At 50.1% G+C, this 21,779-nt stretch overlaps 1 protein-coding gene across 3 annotated transcripts in view; it reads left to right on the top strand.

Moving 5' to 3' along the window:
* The window catches only part of mical2b (microtubule associated monooxygenase, calponin and LIM domain containing 2b), an 85,412-nt gene extending 63,823 nt beyond the window's left edge, over window positions 1-21,589 (top strand). For 2 of the 3 annotated variants that reach the window (XM_035396316.1, XM_035396315.1), the window contains exons 20-30: window positions 2,955-3,114; window positions 3,321-3,400; window positions 5,428-5,511; window positions 7,996-8,108; window positions 8,574-9,639; window positions 12,586-12,653; window positions 13,397-13,489; window positions 13,970-14,063; window positions 17,354-17,453; window positions 18,912-18,985; window positions 20,422-21,589. In XM_035396316.1, the coding sequence (XP_035252207.1) occupies window positions 2,955-3,114; window positions 3,321-3,400; window positions 5,428-5,511; window positions 7,996-8,108; window positions 8,574-9,639; window positions 12,586-12,653; window positions 13,397-13,489; window positions 13,970-14,063; window positions 17,354-17,453; window positions 18,912-18,985; window positions 20,422-20,606 (2,117 nt within the window). In that variant the 3' untranslated portion in view covers window positions 20,607-21,589. The remainder of the gene's footprint in view (window positions 1-2,954; window positions 3,115-3,320; window positions 3,401-5,427; window positions 5,512-7,995; window positions 8,109-8,573; window positions 9,640-12,585; window positions 12,654-13,396; window positions 13,490-13,969; window positions 14,064-17,353; window positions 17,454-18,911; window positions 18,986-20,421) is intronic. The other variant, XM_035396317.1, reaches the window with a different exon arrangement.
* Window positions 21,590-21,779: the final 190 nt, after the last annotated feature.

The raw sequence follows: 21,779 nt of genomic DNA, 5'->3' as shown, positions 1-21,779 counted from the left end.
TTCCCGGCAGTGCGGTCCCGACAGGCTGGGGGGAACATCCTCGGGGGGCCCTGGGGGGGGGGATATCTGCCCCGACCGCCGCCGCCGACTGTTATCACAGCTGCTTCCAGTGGGCGAGGGAGTGGGGCGGAATAACATTTACACGCAGGGGCACCCCACCCCAACGCCCCCCGAAATGTGCCCATTCCAAATCCACATTAAAAGCAAACAGGGTTCAAAGAGCCTTTTAACTCGCCGCCGCTGTGCGTCAGAAAGCACTCCGGAGGTACAGATGGAGAAACAGTTCTTGCTATTTCTCAATATGGCTGTTTGCAATACTGTCCTTCTGAGATATCTATTGATTAGCTGTCAATATTCTTAATATTCTTGCATACCTTTTGTTGAAAATATGATTACCCATTACCCTAGAAGCACAAGTATGCAGTGGGGAGAGGTGCCAGTCACCCAGTGGTAATAGAGCAGTGAAGTCTGATGGGTATGTAGTGTCTGATGATCTTTTGAAGATTTAGTGAAGCTGTCCTTTAACCTGCCCAATAGACTAGCACTGAGGTGTTGAATTTGATGCAGGCTGAAATAGGTGGCTGGTGGAGGAAGGGAGTGACCTGTCTGACTCTGGGGAGGATGTAGGTGAGTAGTGATGCAGCATTGCTTTGGATGAGCTGCTCTGGTCTGAGGGAGGAGGAAGGGAGGCCAGCAAGGAGGGAGTTGCAGGAGTCCAGAGAGGAGAGGATCAGTGCCTAGACCAGCTGCCCAATCCTGTTTCTGGAGGCCAGCCGGCCTGTAGGTCTTCACTCCAACCTTCATTAAGAACACCTCATTCAGCAGCTATGGATATCTCTGAGCTGCTGATTGGTAGAATCAGGTGTGCGAAATTAGCGTTTAAATGGAAACCGATAGATCTTCATGAACAGGGCTGGGTAGCCCTGTCCTGGACTAAGAGCTGGATTGAGTCGGTGATGAGGAAGAGGCAGATTCTCCGAATGTTGTACATGAAGAATCTTCATGCCGGGAAAACAGCTATGATGTTCTCCGGCAGGGAGGTTTTTGTCCAGTATCACTCCACGTTTCCTGGCAGATGAAGAGGGGTGACCCTGGTGCCATCCAGGGTGAGTGACAGGACCAGCGGGGGACAGGACTTGGCTGGGAAAGCAGAGAATCTCAGTTTCGGCCATTTTGAACTTCACACAATGATTTGTCCTCCTGATTGAGATGTCTTGTAGGCAGGCTAGACTCCTCTTCAGATCAATGTATTGGAGGGGGGCGGGGGCGAGAGGGAGTTGCATGGCATTAGCTTAGCAACGTTCCCCAGTCGCTCCCTCCGGTAATTGTGCTGAGGCTGACGGTGGAGGTCATGCCAGACAATGCGGTTGCCCTGAGCTTTTATGTCCGCTGTTTAGGATTCAAAGACCGTGAATCGGCTAAGCGCCGAACCGACTTAGGAAGCTGTCTGCGCCGTTCGCTTTCAGACGGCGAGGCCAGCAAGGTCACTGACTTCACCTGAAGTCTTTTCTGTGCTTTTTTTTAAAAAAATTAGTTTTTTAGTTAGAGTTTATAGCACTTGGTTACAGATTTGTTGTGCTTTTTCTTGCGTCTGGTTTTTTTTTTTTTTTTGTGCGATCGCTACGTGAAAAGGGGACAAAGCCTCAGTCCGGTGTGAGAGTTTTTTTTTTGTTTTTTTTTTCTTCCCGGCGAGGTTGCGGCCGAACCGACGCTTACCGAAACGGAAAACGCGCCGCTGGGGGAGCGCGAGGAATGCTAAGCGCCGGAGGCCTTTCACACAATGAATGAAGTTACCGGGAAGCGCTCGCAAAATAAACCCATTCATCGCCTGCGCGAATTATTGAAAAGGCCTGCCGCAGTTTCCCCCCGACCTTGGGTTAGCGGCGCCGCGCATACGCGCTCCGAGGGGACTTTAGATTTGAATTTCAGCTGCTTTGTCCTCCTTTCAACCTCCAGCTATGAACTGAAACCGAATGTCTAGGTTTCATTTTAACTGCGGTCTGTCGTCAGGAATGTTGAAGAGGAAGTACATCGGTCTGTTTGCGTTCGCGATGTAAATTCACGCCGTAGATTAGCAGCTAACTAGGAATAACATCCGCGAACGTTCTTTTACCCCCAGAAAAAAACGAGTTGCCCTTTATGTGATTAGCGGCGGTGCTTCTCGCGGACTTTGGTTTCCTGTGGGGTTACGACAGCGCAGGGCTCCGGCGTCGCTCTGCGGTGTGCTCGCGGTGATGTGACCCGTCGTGTTTTCCTCGGCGCTCCTGAGCGGCGAAGGGGTCTCGCCCACGAGCGCGCGGTTAGCGCCGCGGCGGCGTTAGCGGCTACGATCGGGAGCCTGGCCCACACCCTGGCGTTTTCCTCCTGGGAGCAGGACGGGCGTCAGTTGGCCGGGGATCCCCAAGTCCCTGCCCGCCCCCCCCCCCTGCCCCCCGCCCCCCCCGGCTCGCTCTCCGGGTGCCTGTTCTGGCCTGGCCTCCGCTTGGCTCTGCTGCAGTATTCTGGGTGGTCAGCGGGACATGTTTCCAATAAAGAATTGCAGATGTTGATTATATTTTGTGGACTCGCTGTTTTAATCATCCGTAGCTCTCTGGACTCATTCTCTCTGCTTGATAATAATTTTAAAAAGATGAAATATCTTGGAATACAAGTAAAATTTGTCACGTAATTTTATGTCTGTGCTCATCTACTTCTTCCTTGAATGTGGAAACTTGGTTGCAGTTCGCATTTCTCCTGTAATGTAAAAGAGGGAGGCAACGGCGTTGGTCAATACAGACAGTTGAATATTGTGTATTGATATTCAGCCCAGGTTTTGTGAGTAGGTATAGTAGACACTCTATGGTAGCCATACATGTGTAGCAGATGTACCTAGTCTCTGTTGATGCTCTGTGGTGGATACAGTGTATGGTCTGTCCGCTGTGGTCTATGGGACGTTTCTCGATGTGGATTTGCAGGAGGGTACTTCCAGCACCTCAGTAACCAGACTAGCCCAGAGATGTGCGGTGGACCCGCGCAGACCGGCCGGCTGGACCCCAGCGTGGTTGCCGAGTTACCGGAGGAGAGCGGGTCGGCGCCGGCCGCGGAGGGCCCCGCCCCGTCCGACGCCCGGCAGGCGTAAGTGCGACCTCCGTCCGTCCGAAACCGGGTCACTGGAGGCCCGGAGGACGCTAGTGTGCTGAGGCAGACCTACAAATAGAACCGGGCGCTCCAAGTGAGGAGAAATAAATGTGGCTGCGAAGGCACTTTTAAAAGGGGAAGAGAACATGAGACGAGGCCTGTTCCGGTAGTGACGCGCAGTGTCTCTGCTGTGCTGTCCGCAGCTCAGACACACCTGGGTGCGAGGGGTCGGAGGTCACGTCGCTGCTGTCGCTCGACGCCAGACTTGCTGAAGAAGCCGGCGGTGAGTATCCATCAGCACCCGCCCACTCTCTCTCTCTCTCTCTCTCTCTCTCTCTCTCTCTGTCTCTCTCACGCACACACACACGCATACTAAGACACCCCCCCCCCCTCCCTCCCCGCATGCACGCACCATGCACACAATCGCCCTGGAAGCAGGCCTAGTCTCCGTCACCTTGGCAACCAGCAAAACACTCCTGTAAACACGGTCGGAGGCCGCATCCCGCGGACGGAACCTGGGAGAACTCGGTATCCCCCCCCCGTCCCCCCCGAGAATAACCCTTATCTGCCTGTCAGTGCCTGTGAGTCTCCACACCGCTGCGCCGTGCCTGCCAGCGATAAGATAAGGCGGGATCCCTTTACACAATGGCGGCCTCACGCACGCGCTCTGTTCACCGGAGGATTGGGCCTATCTCAGGATTGGGCTCGGGCCGGGGCCGTTCTTCAGACCCTGCTGCGGGACCTTTAGCAAGGGTGGCGTAGCGAGCGGTGCCGCTCTGTGGTTGGACTGGAACAGACCACCCCCCCCCACCCCCCCCCGCCCCCCCCAACCACCTCCCTCCCATTTTGGGAGGTTCTGCTCTTCCGCGGTTATCACACAACTGTCTGAAGGAGTTGGGACTCACCCTTAAAACTCTACATTGACCACATGCTTGTTTTGGCACACGCGATGGGGGAGTAGGCTACAGCGCGGCCGCGCAGATACCGCGACGAGCTGCAGCCGGAGCGCTCCGTGGATCGCCGTGCCTCAGAGTTCCCTTTTCTTCCAGAGCCACTCAAAGCTTCCTCTCTCGCCCGTAATAAAAATAAAAAATTTAAATACAGCCGGGGGCGGCTGCAGACATATCTGTCTCTGTCTGAGAATAGAGAAAGGCCACCTTTTTTTAAGTAATCGTAGCCTTTTCAGTGTTTGTGTGAAATGTGAAAATTATTTGAAAGCACGCGCTTTTTCTCTCCAGGTTAATTATGCTGTTTGCGGCAGCTATGCCGAAATCGTATCGATTTTGAAAGCGAGGGCCAGTTCTTTTTTTTTTAATCTGCAGACAACCGCCGCTTCATAAAAGCATCCTTGAGCATTAATTCTGCTGCTAATGAATATCTGCCCGCTGTAGAATTCCTCTGCATAGGAATTCAGCTCTCGGTGAATGTATAAAACCGATGTTCGCCGGAGTCACGGACCGTATAAAAATACGAAGTAAAGCCGGAGTACAAAGACCAAACAAGCGGTCCTGATACCGGCTTCGGTGTGCGGTGAATCGAAGCAAACCTGCAGTTTTGTGAAGCCACTTGGCTCAGAGCCGGGTAGAATCCTTCCATTTCTAACTTTTTTTTTGAAAAATAATAATAGCAGCCGTTGTTCCCAGACTTTGACGCCAGACGCGTTCTGTTTATTGGATCTTTGAGGAGGTGCTCGAAAAAACTTGAGTCGCTGGAGTGAAGCTCAGATAAAAACGGATTTGTCTAAGTCGCCTATTTTAACCCCCTCATAGCCATTCTAGGGGTGTTACTGTCTGTCGGCGACCAACAAAATATGTTTTTATTTTTTATGGATTTTTATGCATCGGTTCAAAGAGAAACTATGAGAATTAAATGACATCACAAACATACAAACATTTTCATTGCTTATAAAGGTGTGTATATATGTAGATGAGTGCATGGTGCAGGAGCAGCTCATGTTTGCAGTATTTAATGTACCTGCTGTGTACGTGCGTGTGTGTGTGTGTGTGCGCGTGTGTGGATGAGCTGACCAGAAGCCTGTCCCCATGGTTGTCTTGAACTTCAGACCTATGGCGCCACCCTCTGGTGGAATGGGGGGTTTAAAAAAAAAACTCACTTTATTTCCAGAGAGATTCAGTTACTTGTCTGTGCGAGTGTAAAAGAGTGATGACATCATCCAGTCTCCTCGGTCACCACTTCCTGTGATTTACTTCGCTCGCTCATTAATGTCATTTCCAGCTCTTTATTTTCCCAGGGCTGTGTCTTTAAGGCCAGAGCTCTGAGCACTGCCTCTTTATTCTGTGACCCCTCTAGCAGCTCTACCAGGGGAGGGCGCTGCTCCCACAGGACCGGCCCAGCTCGAGAGGAACGGCCGCTGGAGGAGGAAGATCCAGGCCAGTGAGTAATGCAGTCTGTCTGTCTGTGTGTGTCTGTGTGTCTGCCTGTGTGTGTCTGTCTGTCTGTCTGTGTGTGTCTGTGTGTCTGCCTGTGTGTGTGTGTCTGTCTGTGTCTGTGTGTGTCTGTCTGCCTGTCTGTGTGTGTCTGTGTGTCTGCCTGTGTGTGTGTGTCTGTCTGTGTCTGTGTGTGTCTGTCTGTGTCTGTGTGTGTCTGTCTGCCTGTCTGTGTGTCTGCCTGTGTGTGTCTGTCTGCCTGTCTGTGTGTGTCTGTGTGTCTGTCTCTGTGTCTGCCTGTGCCTGTGTGAGTGTGTCTTTTTGTCTGTCTCTGTCTGCCTGTGCCTGTGTGAGTGTGTCTGTTTGTCTGTGTGTGTTTGTGTGTCTGCCTGTGTCTGTGTGTGTGTCTGTCTGTCTGTGTGTCTGCCTGTCTTTCTGTATCTGTGTGTCTGCTTGTGTCTGTCTGCCTGTCTGTGTCTGTTTGTATCTGTCTGTGTGTGTGTCTGTGTGTCTGTCTGTCTGTGTGTCTCCCTGTCTTTCTGTATCTGTGTGTCTGTGTGTCTGCCTGTGTCTGTCTGTGTGTGTCTGCCTGCCTGTCTTTCTGTATCTGTGTGTCTGCGTGTCTGCCTGTGTTTGTGTGTCTGCCTGTGTCTGTGTTTCTGTGTATCTGCCTGTGTCTGTGTGTGTGTGTGTGTGTCTGTCTGTCTGTCTGTCTGTGAGTCTGCCTGTGCCTGTGCCTGTGTGTCTGTTTGTGTCTGTCTGTGTCTGTCTGCCTGTCTTTCTGTATCTGTGTGTCTGCTTGTGTCTGTGTCTGTCTGTGTCTGTGTGTGTGTCTGTCTATCTGTATCTTTGTATCTGCCTGTATCTGTTTGTATCTGTGTGTCTATCTGTGTCTGTCTGTATCTGTGTGTTTACATGTTTCTTGCTCTCTCTCTTTCAGGCTTTTTTTGTTGTTTGTTGTTAACCCTGGCCCAACAGAATAAAAGCTTTGTTGTCTCTCTCTGTCTCTGTTTCTCTTTCTCTCATTCTCTTTATTTCACTCTTCCTCTCTCTAACTCTCTCTCTCTCTTTCACTCTCCTCTCTCTCTTGATTTCTCCCTCTTTCTCTCTCTCTCACTCTCCTTCTCTCACTCTCTCTCTTGCTTTCTCTCTCTCTCTCTCTCACTCTGTCTTTTTCTCTCTCTCCCTCTCCCTCTCTGTCTCTTTCGCTCTCTCACACAAGCACATACGCACACACAACAGCTGTGGGAACATAACATTTGCTGAGTCAGAGCAGATGTTCCCGTCTAATTAATTATCTTGTCTTTTATTGTTTCATGGAGGCCCGGTGGGTGAGCGATGGCCACCGGCTCCCTGCGGCCCCCGTCCGATTCCCCCTTTATAAACAGACTCCGTGATAAACCAACCGCAGAAGTCTCTGGTTCACGTCGGTAGATACGGCTGAGGTCACGCTTGGATTTACATACAGCTGTGAGTCCGTCTCATCCCCTCAGCCGGAGGAAGCCAGGCTTCTCGCCTCTGCGTTAGTGTTATTATCGGGATTTTCACATGCACTTACAAAGTTACGTTGAAGGAAGGTCGGAATGGAAGACGCGTGTTAAATTTAGACTGAGCCTGCTCCAGTTTGGGCGTGCTGTTTTGCCGTCTGCGTTTCTCCGCTGTAGCTCTTTTAGCAAAGATGTCAAACTTATTTCCGGTCATCTTCAGTTAGTTAGCTGAAAAACGCCTGGAATAGCAAAGCAGTTCTAACTGTTTGAATAAAGCACCAAGGACCAGATTTACTGAGGGAATCGCAGAGCAGAAACATTCGCAATATTGCAGCTCTGTTGCAGTCACACATACCAACGTGTAAATGGCTGATTTACTAAGACTGGTCCTAATTGTGTAAGCTAAGAAATTAAACAACTTCGTTTGCAATTTGTGGTAGCACGCACGCATTTAAAAAGAGCCTGAAACGGTAGGGCGTGCTTACACATCTAGAGTCTAGAGGCACGGCTGAACTTGTGACTACTGGAGAAAAGGCCGCAGAGTCTCTCAGCGTGAAGCTTAATTCATGATCCATTCTATACAGAACTGAACGCGCAAGACCGCTGCTCAAGAGCGCACAAGAACTCAGAGCTGCGTTCTCATGCTAACTGCTAGCTGGTAACAGATTGGCAAGTTCTAAAAAAAAAAAAAGCTAAGTCTCAACCCCTTTGGAAATCTGGCCAGAAGTCAGTGGACCGCAATGAGATTTCCCATGCCTCCACTAGAGGGAGCTAGTGCTCTCTGCAGTGACTAAGTCGTCGTCAGTTCAAATCAGTTGCCTCCGTTGGGGGAAAAAATATATGAAATAAATCGAGGCTCACTTTTCAGAGGGCAGCTCGTGAAATATCCCGCACTCTGAGCCGTTCGTGACATTTGACGCTGAGAGCGCGGAGGTGCGAGACCTCCGTCCCACGTGCATTTTTTAACGCCCCCTACCCCCCCCCCCCCCCGGCTCTTTCCCCAGCTTTCCCTCTCATCCTGGTGAAGACTCACAACCGGACGACCTCCACCACAGGCCTGGGAGACCAACCCCGGGACTGCAGGGGGGAGGAAGAGGAGGAGTCCGACTTCGAAGAGGTTAAAACAATAGCGAATGTGTCGATTCTTTTCTCGTTTTCAGTGCGGAATTCCCACAGAAAGACGAGCGAATTCACTGACAGTGGAAATGATGGTTGTTTAGACACGCGTGTCTCACTGAAGAGCGAGCTGTTGCAGAGTTGTAATTTTCATTTCCCCGTTGTGAAATGAATATAATTATACCCCTCTGCTTTATCACCTGAGCTCTCACAATTAGCTTTTTGTGTCAAGTACTTACAGTAGTTTGAACAAAAAGCTATTAAATTAAATTAAATTAAATTAAGCACAGCTGCATTGTCTTTTTAAAGGCATTTTAACGCGGTGTCTAAGATGTGTGCAGGTTACCGCAACATTCCATGAAAGGCCATTCCGTCGAAGGCCATTTTATTCAGAGTGCTAATAGAGTTGTTTAGACGGTACTGGGTGGCTGCCATTTTAAGTGGAGAATAACCTGGGTTCTTTCAGATCTTCCTGCCTGCTCCAGAGAGCCCTGTGGGATCTGGCCGTCCTTTGCACCAGGAGCCCCGCGCTGAGGGGGCGGACTTCCTTCCTGGCGACTCAGCGCCCTGCCTTCCCCCGAGCTCCTCCCACGAGGACCCGCCCGCGGCACAGCTCGGTCGCCGCGGGCAACCGGCCAGCGAGTACTTAGCCGTGGAGAAGACGAAGACGGGGAAGAAAAAGCTGACCCTCTCGCAGACCCAGAAGGAGAAGCTCCTGGAGTGGGACTTGGGCGGCCCCGACCAGGGGCCCAGGGAGGGCCGCGCCGAGGCCGGGGCGAGGAGGGAGGAAGGTTCCGGAACGGACCGGAAGGCCGAGGTCGAGGTTCCCGCTGACCCTCCTCTGTTGCCGCCCCGGCCGCCTCCCACTCCGTCGCCGCTCCAGCTGGTGGTCAACGCCCTGAGGAGGTCTTTCAGGATTTCGGGGACGGCGGCCCCCAAGGCCGTCGCCAGGAGCAACGGGGCTGCCAGAGCCCGGCCCCGGTCCGAGGGCTCCTTCAGTTTGAACTCCCTGTTCGGGGCGGCCGGGCGCCCGGACCTGGCCCCGCCCTCTGCCCCGACTGCCACGGGAGGCGGGACCTCAGGGGCGGGGGAGAATACCTCGGCCACACCCACCTCAGCCACGGCCACCTCCAACTCTGCCTCGGCCACACCCACCTCTGCTACACCCACCTCCACCTCAGCATTGGCCACCTCCACCTCTGCCTCAGCCACACCCGCCTCTGTTACACCCACCTCCACCTCAGCCACACCCACCTCTGCCTCCACCTCCACCTGCGCCTCTGCCTGTGCCAGCTCGCCCCCCGGGTCCTCCGGCAGCACGGCCGGCGCCGACCTGCCCGGGATCCTGCAGCGGGTGTCCCTGGGCCCCGGGGCCCCCAGGGACGACCTGGCCGCCCTGCCCCCCAGGAAGCTGAACTTCTTCTCCTCCATGAGGGTGAAGCGGTGCGAGGGGGCGGAGCGGGCGGGGCGGGAGGGGCGGAGCTCCCAGGACAAGGACATCTGGACCATCATCTCAGACCTCAGGAACAAAGGTACTGCAGCCAAACTCCGCATACTCCTCTCCTTTTATAGGGGACTAAGAGTGCCGGGGAGGCCTGCGTTCATGCATCTTAGCTCACTGTGGCATCTACTCATGCAATCTACCATCTTTATTCATCTGCCATTTTATCCTGGCAAACAAAAGTTCACTCTCCGCACACACCACGTGGTCATTAAATAATTGTTACTGGCTCGATGACCTCATGTCACTCACCAGAATATGCTTTTTTCTTTATTGTAGGCAGGCATGTATCGATAATTGCCCGCGGTCTCTGAAACGTGGAGGTCTCGAGGAGGTTTCTTTCATCCGCGATTTTAGCCCTGTGTGTAGGATAAGTGTCCTTCACCTGTAGCAAGGCAATTACAGATTAGAGATGGGGGACGGTCACGCCAGGCTCTCAGCTTCTGTGCAGGCTGACCGCGGCGGCCAGTTTTTAACATTAGCGCGTGTCGTGCACACGGCCTTACTTACGCAGCTTATGAAAGAGCCGTTTTAACCTGCATCCGTCTCTCTTTCATGTCGAGAACACCGTTACTACTCGCTACTTTCAATTTGCTTTTCACATTGACTTTTGATTGTAAAATGGCTGTATTTCAGCATGCGTATCTGTCTGACATCAAAATTACAAATCTATACGTCAATGTCTATTGTTGATATCAAAGAGAAGAATAACTTTATCAAAAAGGGAAACGTTGAATGAGAAGGAAACGGTGTTTGTCGATCCGAAGGGTGCGGCTATCTAAGAGAACAGTGTTGCAACTCAAAGGGAATGTGGATGTCGAACCGTTTGAAGGGGCGGGCTGCTCATTGTATGGAGCTCAGTGGGAATCAGTTTTGATTGGGCAGTGTCCAGTGTGGATGAAGACTATGTGGCATGGTGACAGGTGAGGCCACCATGCTGGTGTGAAGAGTGGGTAGGAACGTAGATGTTGAGGCAGTAAATCCATTTATCTATGCCCCTCCCACACCCGTCTCTGCCCCTCCCACTCCCCTCTCTGCCCCTCCCACTCCCCTCTCTGTCCCTCCTACTCCCCTCTCTGCCCCTCCCACACCCCTCTCTGTCCCTCTCACTCCCCTCTCTGCCCCTCCCACACCTCTCTCTGCCCCTCCCACTCCCCTCTATGCCCCTCCCATCCCCCTATCTGCCCCTCCCACACCCCTCTCTGTCCCTCCCACTCCCCTCTATGCCCCTCCCACACCTCTCTCTGCCCCTCCCACTCACTTCTCTGCCCCTCCCACTCCCCTTTCTGCCCCTCTCACTTCCCTCTCTGCCCCTCCCACACCCCTCTCTGTCCCTCCCACTCCCCTCTATGCCCCTCCCACACCCCTCTCTGTCCCTCCCACTCCCCTCTATGCCCCTCCCACGCACTTTCCCAATGTCACAGACCATCACAGAGGCAGACAAACATCAAACATATAGCCAGACGTCCTTGCATGAAAATTTGAAGGAAAATTGTGACCGATACCTTGGAGGTAACGGGAGGCAGACCGTTAGACAGACACGCTGGAGGTGAGGTTAATGACTGACGTCATCCTCTTGGAAGATTAAGGGGCGATCGGGTTCACTGAGGTAGAGACCTGTGTCCCTTTGCCACCTCGTTCTGAATCCTCTGCAGTAACTCTTGGCTGCGCGCGCGTCGACGTCACGTTCATATCAGCCAGGTCGGAAATGAATAACGCATTTACGTTACTACGTGTTTTTTTTTTTCTTTAATGAAATCTCTGGACGGACGTTTCTGTTAGCTTGCCAGTGCCCGAAACCTCGTCACGTGATTTGCCAGGTCCCCGCGTTTAAAGATGTCGACGACGCAGGTGCCCAAACGAGCCCGGTTCACAGCGAGCCGTCCTCCGTTATCTCCTCGGCGTGAGACGGTTCGGGCGCTCCCCAACGCGGCGGCGGCGCCGAAACCCGTCGAAAAGGCCAGAGATGCGGCCCGGCCCCGACGGCTCGCTAACGAAGCCTCCCCTGAGGCGTGTCCCTGTAAAGCATGAGCTCGTTCCCCCCCCCCCCCCCCCCCCCCCCCGCCCGCCGCCGCTCGGCTTCTCGTTCGTTTGTCTGGATGATTCATTTTTATATATTTTTTTTTATTCGTTTTTTTTTTTGTTTTGTTGCTGCGACTGGGTCGTCTGTGACGACAGTTATTCCGCACCGACCAGATGTCTGGATGCAAATTCAGTCGCCGGGAGGTTTAGGTTTAACCCGAGGGTAACTGCTTTCCCGATAACCAGCCCGGTCGCAGGACGCAGGGCTCAGGAAGTCGTTTGAACGCGGCAGGTGCCTCTTGCTTACGCACTTTAAATGAACAGACGCCCTGTCTGAAAGCATTTAGGCCAATCTGATTGGAGGGTTTATCTTTTTTTTTTTGGACATTAAAAGAGGGGTGGTGGGGTGTGTGGTGCCCAGAGACGGAGCTGAACGGTGGTGTTTAGGGGCACACCTGCCCCTGAGGGTCTGCATTTCTGCGTTTGTGGGGTTTGCCTGGGAAACGGTTGCTTGCATCACGATAATCAGGGTCGCCGTATCTGAAGCTGTGTGAGCTGGTTCAGCGCAAAGCAGAAACACTGTTTCTCCAATTTCCGAGTGTCCCTAAGTGATTTGTGTGTGTGTGTGTGTGTGTGTGTGTGTGTGTGTGTGTGTGTGTGTGTGTGCATGTGTGTCTGTGTGTGTGTGTGTGCATGTGTGTCTGTGTGTGTGTGTGCGTGTGCGTGTCTGTGTGTGTGTGCATGTGTGTCTGTGCGTGTGCGTGCGTGTGCATTATGCATGTATTAAAGCTATGGTTTAATTGTCATTTTGTCAGTTAAATCTCAGTTAATGGCCTGTAGTGGCTTCTGTTTCCTTTGGATGGGCATCACCTAGCCGGCCTGAGGTCATCACCAGTACCGCACTTCGCCAGCTTGCCTCTTCCTGAAAGCGGCTGCTTTGTCTCTCCGTCCACAGTCTCGAACCCGCAGCAGCAGGACTCCAGCTCCTCCAGCGAAGAGGAGAGCGGCGTCGGCAAGCAGAGGGTAAAGAACGCTTTCCGCACAGAATCAAAACAAGCAGAGGCAAACAAGAAAGCACAGTGAATCGGTCTCGGAGCACAGTGACCTTGCCGTATCAGTTTACACACAGGTTAAATTCCTCACCCGCATGTGTATTATGGGCTTATCTGTTTATTTCACTCATTTATACTCACACATTTATGCCTCTTTTGAACTGTTTTTGAAATGGAGAGAATTTGTTAGATAGCTACTGCATGCCGTATCATATGAAACGGAATAGCATATGCGGGAAATCCACATTCAGAAAGTAAAACTCCTTCCCAGTATTTTGTTCCAATCACCTGGATTTTAACTGTTTTTTTAAAATAGAGAGAATTTGTTAGATACCTACTGTATGCCACATCATATTAAACGGAGTAGCATAGGTGGAAAATCCACATTCAGAAAGTAAAAATCCTTCCCTGTATTTTGTTCCAATCACCCGAATTTGCTAATTAGCACAGTCCTTCAGTCAGGGGGCAGAACTAATTAGTGAAATCAGCTGGCTGCGTTTGTGGGTGGAAGGACCACACGGCAGGACTTTCACTGCCTGACCCCCTGGACTTCCGAATCTCTGCAGAACAGGCAATGCTCTGAAATAGATATTCTGGTTTTGATGTCAAAGCTGCCCTAACAGCGATATCACAGTTCTGGTTGTGATATCACAGCTGCCCCAGCACTAATATTGCACTTCCTATCAGTGATGCGTTGCCTCTCCATGTGAGCAGGGCACCTCTGGGCCGAGGAAGAGGAGGAAGCAGGAGGAAGTGGTGAAGCAGCAGGCTCGGCGGGATCAGCTGAAGAGGCTCCACAGAGCTCAGGTAGGAAACCACACGGGAAAACACGCACAAGAACCAAACACACTGTTACATTCCAGCACAGCATAATACATTACATAATACATTACAGTCTATATCTGGGAGGGGTGAATACAAAATGGCAGTAATGGCTATTAATAGAAAATAATTTTACTGCAGCTAATATATACATATATATGTGTGTGTGTGTGTATATATACAGTATATATATATACACACACACACACAGTACACAGTATATATAAGGGTTCAGCTGTAGAGTTAATTGTGAAGGTACAGGTGGCACGCGATCAGTTTGAGAGGGATAGTTGCATAATTGCTCGCCGTGTAGAAAGACAGAGTTTAAAGTCTGAAAGTGTTCCTGAGCGCCTGTGCCGCTGTGAGGTGAGCGGAGAGGTGAGGAAACGGTGCCTCTGGGCCTCACCCAACCGCTGGGCCTCACCCCTCACCCGCCGCCGCCGCCGCCGCCGCTGTGACCCGCAGGTGATCCAGCGGCAGCTGGAGGAGGTGGAGGAGAAGCAGAGGGCCCTGGAGGAGAGGGGCGTCGCCCTGGAGAAGCTGCTCCGAGGCGAGACAGGTGAGGGAGGGTCGCCGGAAATCGCTACCCAGGGAGGGGGGGGGAGCGGGAGTTACGGAAGGGAATAAACTCGCTGTGTGTGCTCTCCTCATCACATGGCAACCCGGGCCCTGTCACCCTCTGCGAAACTGTAGCAGTGTCTCTTTCCCCTCAGGGCTCCTCTGTGCCCTCTCACCCCCCGGCCATCCCCCTCCCACATGGTGGGCTGTCTGTCCAATTACCCTGCCCCCTATTGAGTTTTGTCCAGGTCCCTACATCTGCAGCAGTGACGGGACAAATCACATCAGCACTCCTGCCCTCCCCTCGGTGGAGCTGCATATGTGGGTGTGCGTGTCAGTTTGTGTGTGTGTGTGTGTGTGTGTGAGAGAGAGAGAGAGAGAGAGATTGTGTGTGCTTGCGTGTGAGAGAGATTGTGTTTATGCACATCGCGCATGCAAACGACCTGCTCCGCGGAATGGCTGAGAAGGAAGCCCGATCAGCGCGTCTGATCCTCTCTGCCCAGCCGTCAGCTGAATTATTTATTTCACGTGCCAACCGAAAAGCGACAAAATGCTTCACACGTCCTCAAAGGCACGTGGTATGCTGATGATGACGACACAATAGTCAAACTCAGTTTCTAAATAACTCCATCGGGGTCCTTCCTGTGGTAGGCTGGAATGATAGAGACCATCACGCATATTGCAACGTGCTGTACAAGCAGGCGATGGACACATAAGGACTTAAGTACGAAGACAGACAGTTGACTTTTTCTTGAAGCTAACCAGACTGTTTGTGGGTTTTATTTAATTGGCCGATTTGTTCAATTCATATTCATAGTGTTCTGGAAGCCTTGCTCCCCAAATCTCTATAGCATGAGTTAGGGTAATTCAATTTTGTAAACCTTTCGTTGCCGATTGCCGCGTCCTTACCTCCGCAGCATGGCGAACCTGCGCAGCTGCGGCCTTTGCAGCGGCCGAACTCTGTCGGTACGGACGGCCGGCACGTTCAGAGAGCCTCTTATTTTCTACGTTGTGAACAGCGGGCGTGGTGAAGGTGTCCGTGCTGCCCGTAGTTCTCAGAGGCAGGGTATCGACCGGGAGGAAAGTATGGGTTATTTTTGGAGTTTAATGTGGATGTGGGGTTGAAAGGGGGAGGGGGGCTGGAGGTATGAGCAGAAGGGTGGAGAATAGGCAGCGGAGCAGCGCACCCCCCCACCCCCTTTCCTGTCTCGGCAGGTTGTACCTACCTGGAGAGATAAAAGAGATCAAAAGGGTTCTGGGAGGAATAGCTACTGAGGGAAATGGAGAAATGAAAGACCCTGACAGAGAATTCGCTTTAGCCAGAGACTGCGTGTGTGACTGGTAAAAAAAAAAAAAAACACTCAGCCAGGCTCCGTCACGGCTGTCATTACACGTGACTTGCACTCGTCCACGTGCGCGCTTGTTTTGAGAACGACCCGCGCGGCCCGTTGTGATTGATCACAGTGCTTGCTTACACTTACACAAAGCGAGTTTATGCCAATGTATTGCTCGGTGCATAAACGCGAGAAGAAAAGCATAAACAAACGGCTGTAACCTATTCTTGCGCTGGCGCAAATAAGGTGCGCTACTCACTCCTCACTCATATGTGTACGTATGCAGCTATGAAAATAGTGTAGCATTGCATTGGAGGAGAACGAACGTCACATAAATTAACTGAGTGCCGAAACAGCGCGAAACGAAACCCCCGTCAAACAAGCGCGGAACAGCCGGGCAGAGGTCCGCAATCGCCGTTGAGCTTCTCTTCTAGCCCGTCTGAGAAGACAGCCGCGGTTCCCACGTGACGAGCTTAAAGTGGGGAATATTTTGTATTATTACTCTGACAGCCTTAACTAAAGTGGCTGAGCCGTTTCCCGCTTTTCAGGTGCGTTCCAGGAAAACAGGTCGTGAAATTACAATGATTTGCATTCAAACAAAATGGCAATTTTGGATCGCAATTGTTATGAATTCACAGCAGAGGTAATGGGCATGTTTGATAAAGAAAAGAAGGGCAAAATTGTTTCAACACATGTTTAGATGCGTGCTGGTCGTTAAAGCAACCAGTTTTTCTTCATCCCTAAAATAAAACCTGCTGTTCCATGTATTATTTTAACACCCCTTTGCGATTATCACCCCCCCCCCCCCCCCAAAAAAAAATAGAGTTAAGCTCAGTTAAACTGTGGTAGCTTGCTTATTTTTTAATGCAATTTTTCCATCATAAAATCTGCAATAAAATCTGTGATGCAGCCTCAACCTTGAGACTCTAGTAATTGCATGCCCTTCCTAATAGTGAAAAGCATAATTAGTTTTGTGGTATAATTAGGCACTGATATTGACAGCTAGTTCCCTTTTGCAAAAAAAAAAAAAAAAAAAGAAGAAGAAAAAAGCCCAATAGAAAACATGTAGCCATGAGCGGAGCACTTCAGCCTACGCCATTTCTGTTCTTCAACCGCAAATAAAAGAACATCATTCCTCTAAGAGCACTATTGAAGAGGAATGCCTCGTTCTGCTTTGGAGCCCATATTATAAAGCCTTCCCCTGAAAAAATGTCCCTTCTTTTTTGCCGCAGACAGACAGCCATGGGCCCGGGCTCCTTCTCGTCAACAGCGTGGCCTTGCGAGAGATTTTAGCAAATGAGAACGCCCGGAGAAGGTCTGCTGTAATGACGGTCGCGGGCAGGGCCGTGCCCATTGTGGGCCCCGCTGTTTACGCGGCTTTGTTCCCATAATTGCGTTAAGGGGGGGTTGGGGTACAAGGGGGCCCACACGTTGAATGGGCCCCTTTGTTAAGCCGCCATTATTCATCAACCCAAACTGGATGGGGAAGCGGGCGGGAGTAGGTGGCGAACAATGTTTTGGCGGTCGCGAACGGGACGCGATTCCGATCTCCGCGTCGGACTAATGAGCGCGGCTGCATTTCTTCACTGGGACCCCCCCCCCCCCCGCCCTTGTGCGTGTGACGCTGACAGCCTCCCCCCCCGCCCCTCCTCCGTCGCTTGGAGCCGTTAAAAGGCGACGGGAGCTTACCGCAGGAGTTGTGTGGCGCAGTGAACAACAAACCCCCAGAAAGTTCTTTCCGGAAAGTTTTCCAACCATGCCGCGTGTTCTCCTGAAGAGGGCGGTTTTGCTCAAAAGTTCAGCGCGGCTCGGTTGGGCCAGCGCTTGGGTCTCAAGGTCTTCGGTTACGCAGTGGCCCCGTTTGTTATATTCGGTAATGAGCGGTCCAGCGTGAGACCGGTGGCACATTTGAGTGTGTGACCCGGGCCTCTCCTTTCCCCCCCCCCCCCTGTTAAAGAGGACCGGTCCCAGGATGAAGCCCAGCTCCTGCAGACCTGGTTCAGGCTGGTCCTGGAGAAGAACAAGCTGGCCCGCTACGAGTCCGAGCTGGTGATCTTGTAAGTGCTCAGCCCCTGTGCCTCATCCCCGCAAAACCTGTTTCTAAAGGCTTTAGCCAGCAGAAATTAGAAATTAATTTTTTTGGAATGTGACATTGTGGGGGGGGGGAATTTGGAGAACATTTTGAAGTTCTTTATCCACACATTTAATATTTAATAAATGTATATATATATATATTGTTTTTGGTTTATTGCTAAAAGATCCTACTTAGGTACTAGACTGCTTTTTTGGGTTAAATTAAAAGTTAAGAAATTAAAACATAAATAAGTTAATTAAATCATAAAATAAGTAAAACATCGGTGCCCATATGTGTACTATACATTTTTTCAATTGCTGTCACAAATTAAAGTTTTTAAAAAAAAATTAAATATGAAGTCTTCTAAAAACCTGTGCCTGGTCTAAAGTGAAATTCTGTCTCAACCTGAAAAAAATGCTTCTACAAAAACATTTTTGTAACGTCTCTGTGATAATTAAATAGAAAAGGACATTTTGGTTTCTTGAACTTTTAGGATAATGAATGTCTATTTTTGAAAAAGAAAAATTCAGAATTGTTAGAATTCTTGGAAAATAAATATATATATATATATATATAACAGCAATAGTTGTTGTAATAATAATGATAATATTAATAAAATAAAAATGATCAACACAATTTTTTTAAGGAACTGCGTTCGTACAATCCACCCTCCGTATGCCCCCCCCCCCACTTTATTTCAATGGGGAAAAGCAGAGTGAGCATTACTTGCAAATGAGGCCACAGTACAGGAAGCGCCATGGCAGGGAATCAGACCCCAATAATAATAATAATAATAATAATAATAAATTAACAGAGTTGTACATTATTATAGTCAGACAGCTGGAAAATTGTCCCTTGTTGTCTGTCCTGTTTTTAGCTGAAGCCAGTGTTGTGGAGCTGAAGCACGCTCTCGTGTTGCCTGCATCAGGCAGATTTACCGATCCTCGCATCGTTTGCGCTGCCCGTCTCGTAAATGAGGCAGGCTCCCTGAGCCTTTGTCTCTTCCTGTCAGACCCTGAGACACACAGAGCGCCTCAGCCCTGGATTACCAGGTTCAGTTCATGATTTTAAAACGTAACCGTCACGAGAATACCAGCTAATTTCAAAGGGGCAACGTCAACTGCCGTGGCAACGTGTTCTTAATGACCTCATTGCTGGTCGAATTATACACCACCTATTTCCTGTGGTGCAAACCAGTTTAAACCAGCAGTAGTTATAATCTTAACTAGTAACCACGAACGGCTTATTGGAGAATTTACATGTGAATTTAGTAGTAAACCTACACACAAGTTTATTTGCTGTGGTTGCTGGTCCATATCATAAATCGCGTAATGCTAGTACAGTGGGCTTACACACATGCTAGTGGAAGTACAGTCATCTGTGTGGTAATCAGACCGCACAGTGGAGCCGGTCTTCACTGGTCCGTCCGTCTGTCCTTCAGTGCTCAGGAGCTGGAGCTGGAGGACACACAGAGCCAGCTGCAGCAGAAGCTCCGCCGCAGGATGGCCGTGGACAGTAAGCATTACACACACGCACGCGCACGTGCACACACACACACACGCACACACACGCTGACATACACACACACACGCACCCACACACGCGCACATACACACACACACACACGCACATACACACACACACGCACACACACACACACACACACACGCACACACACACACACACGCACACACACACACACACATGCGCACATACACACACACGCACACACACGTGCACATACATACACACGTGCACACACACAGATGCGCGCACATGCGCACACAGATACACATGCACGCACACATACACTCACACACACAGAAATACACGCTCACACATACATGTGCACTCGCACACACACACACGCACACACATGCGCACACAGATACACACACACACACAAACGCGCACACAGACACGCACACACACACGTGCACTCGACATACACACGCACTCGCGCACACAAACATGCACGTGTGCGCACACACAATCACACACGCACACACATACGCGTGCACCAGTGCATGCACATACACACACACACACACACACACACACACACACACACACACAGGACCAAGCGTATTCGGGTCAGTGCAAGAATAGGCACTGTCCAGGAGCAGCATCTCTCTTTAGTGCATGCACGTCATTCATTATTTCTGAGAAATGCTTTTAACAACGGGAGTAGCTGCAAATATGACACAAATTGTTGGGTAATCATGAGTGTTCTGGTATTACATGTGAAAACATTCTCTGATGAATGGGTGAGATGGGAAGATCAATAACCCGGGGAAAGAAAGAAAAAAATCCCTTTTGTGAAATCTGTCTTGCTTTTCTTCTCTACCAGTTGACTTTGCACCGTGCAAACAATTATGGAAACATTTCTCTGATGTGACCTTTTAGTCCCAGGCATGGAAACAGTGCTGAGGAACATCTCCCCATGCTCGGTGCTTCTTTCAGGAGCCCACAAAGGCTTCGCCTGTGTAATTACCTTCGGTCCCCATGACCGACGCCTGAACGTTACCTGGCCTTTCAGAATGGTTTTAAGTACATTCTTGTTACCTGAATTTTCTCGGTTTTCAATGTGAAGTGAAGGCAGACCGTCTATAGACCGCTATAGAGTCCAACCCATTCCAATCAAACTGCCCGCGAATGAAATGTTAAAAATGTTCTGTTAACTTCACAACATCATTGTATGGTGTCCGCTGACCAGAAGTATTCCGCATATAGATTCCGCCACGACCACGGTGGTTTTCCCCCCTTGTATCTGGGTTAAATGCTACAGAAACGCTTTTACGTTTGCCAGCAGCCCATGACCCTGCCCCCTTCTCCCCCCCCACCCCCTCATCGGCGTGTGAGATCCAGGCTTCTGTCTTCACGTCCCCTTGTTTGCCCCCCCCCCCCAACCCCCCCAACCTGTTTCACTTGTCCCCGCCCCCTCCCTGCAGGCTCCAGGAAGAGTGCGTGGGAGCAGGCCGAGGAGCAGCAGATCTTCAGCGAGATGATGAGGGTGGTGGAGAAGAGGGACGCCCTGGTCAGCCTCCTGGAGGAGCAGCGTCTCAAAGAGAGGGCCGAGGACCAGGACCTGGAGAGCCTGGTGCTCACCAAGGGCTACCGGCTCCACTGGGCCTGAGAGGCCGCACAGCGCCGCCACCACCAGATTTACAGCAGTGCCGTTCCGGGGGTCAGAAGACCATCCTATTAAATTCTTCATATTGCTGATTTTACAAACTGATGGTGTATAACTCTGCATATAGTGCACACTGTGGTGCCGTACCAGAATTTTGCCTTCCGCTAATGCACTTCGATTAAGTAAAAAGGAAGGGCTGGCTCACGTCAGTCACAACGCTTTCGGTGTTCTGCCTCGGGGGAGCACCGGCTACACCGGGGCCTGTTGGATTTGCCATATTTTGCACTTCAGTTGTAGAAATAGCCTCCCTAATGAAATCTACTTTTCAGTGATAACATTGTGTATGAGAGAATTCTGAATGGTATGAAAGACATTGTATTTCCATTGATTTTACAGAGAGACCAAGGACAATGGCTTTAAGTGTGTTTAGCAGTTTCACTGTGTGATGAAACTGGTTGTGTACAAAACAGCTTAGATGTAACCCTGAACTGCCGTGTGTCTTGTTTTTGTTTTTTTTTTTGATACATGAATGCATGATAACTTTGGTGTACCCTACTCCTCAGCATTCTAGGTTATTTCTACACAAACACATCTTAATATTTATTTAAAGCAAGTATGCATGTAATTCACAGAAAAAAATAATTATTTTGTTAGGCTGAACTAAACCAAAGATTTTCTCAAACTAGACCAGCGATGTTTATAGTTTTGACCAAATAAGAGTAAAAACATTTCAATGTGTTATTAATAGGCTATAGGCCTCCACCTCACCTGTTTTTCTTTGATTTACGAATATGCGAAGAATATTTCGTTTTAATTATGTATTTAAACGATGTTTGAATGATAATGAGTGGGTGTATGGGTATTTCTGACATTGTGTAAACAAGCAAACATTTATATAAAAGAGACTGGCGTTGAATGTGTTGTATTGAATTAATATTTAAAAATATACCTTAAATAATTCCAATAAAAATATTTCATTCTATTCACTTGAAGATTGATTTATTTTTACTCTCTCGTTTTAATCATTTAAAAATCTTTATAGCTTACCGACGCTAATATTTCGCCTGTTTCTCAAAACAAGTGACTATGCAGGCTTCAGAAATTTCACCAGCTTAAGTATGGAAGGGTAGATCATTTATACAAGGCAGAAAGGCCTATAGGCTCACTGCCATAATG

Source organism: Anguilla anguilla, chromosome 16, assembly GCF_013347855.1.
Source record: "Anguilla anguilla isolate fAngAng1 chromosome 16, fAngAng1.pri, whole genome shotgun sequence".
NCBI classification, from domain to species: domain Eukaryota; kingdom Metazoa; phylum Chordata; class Actinopteri; order Anguilliformes; family Anguillidae; genus Anguilla; species Anguilla anguilla.
This window is presented reverse-complemented; position numbering and strand designations above follow the sequence as displayed.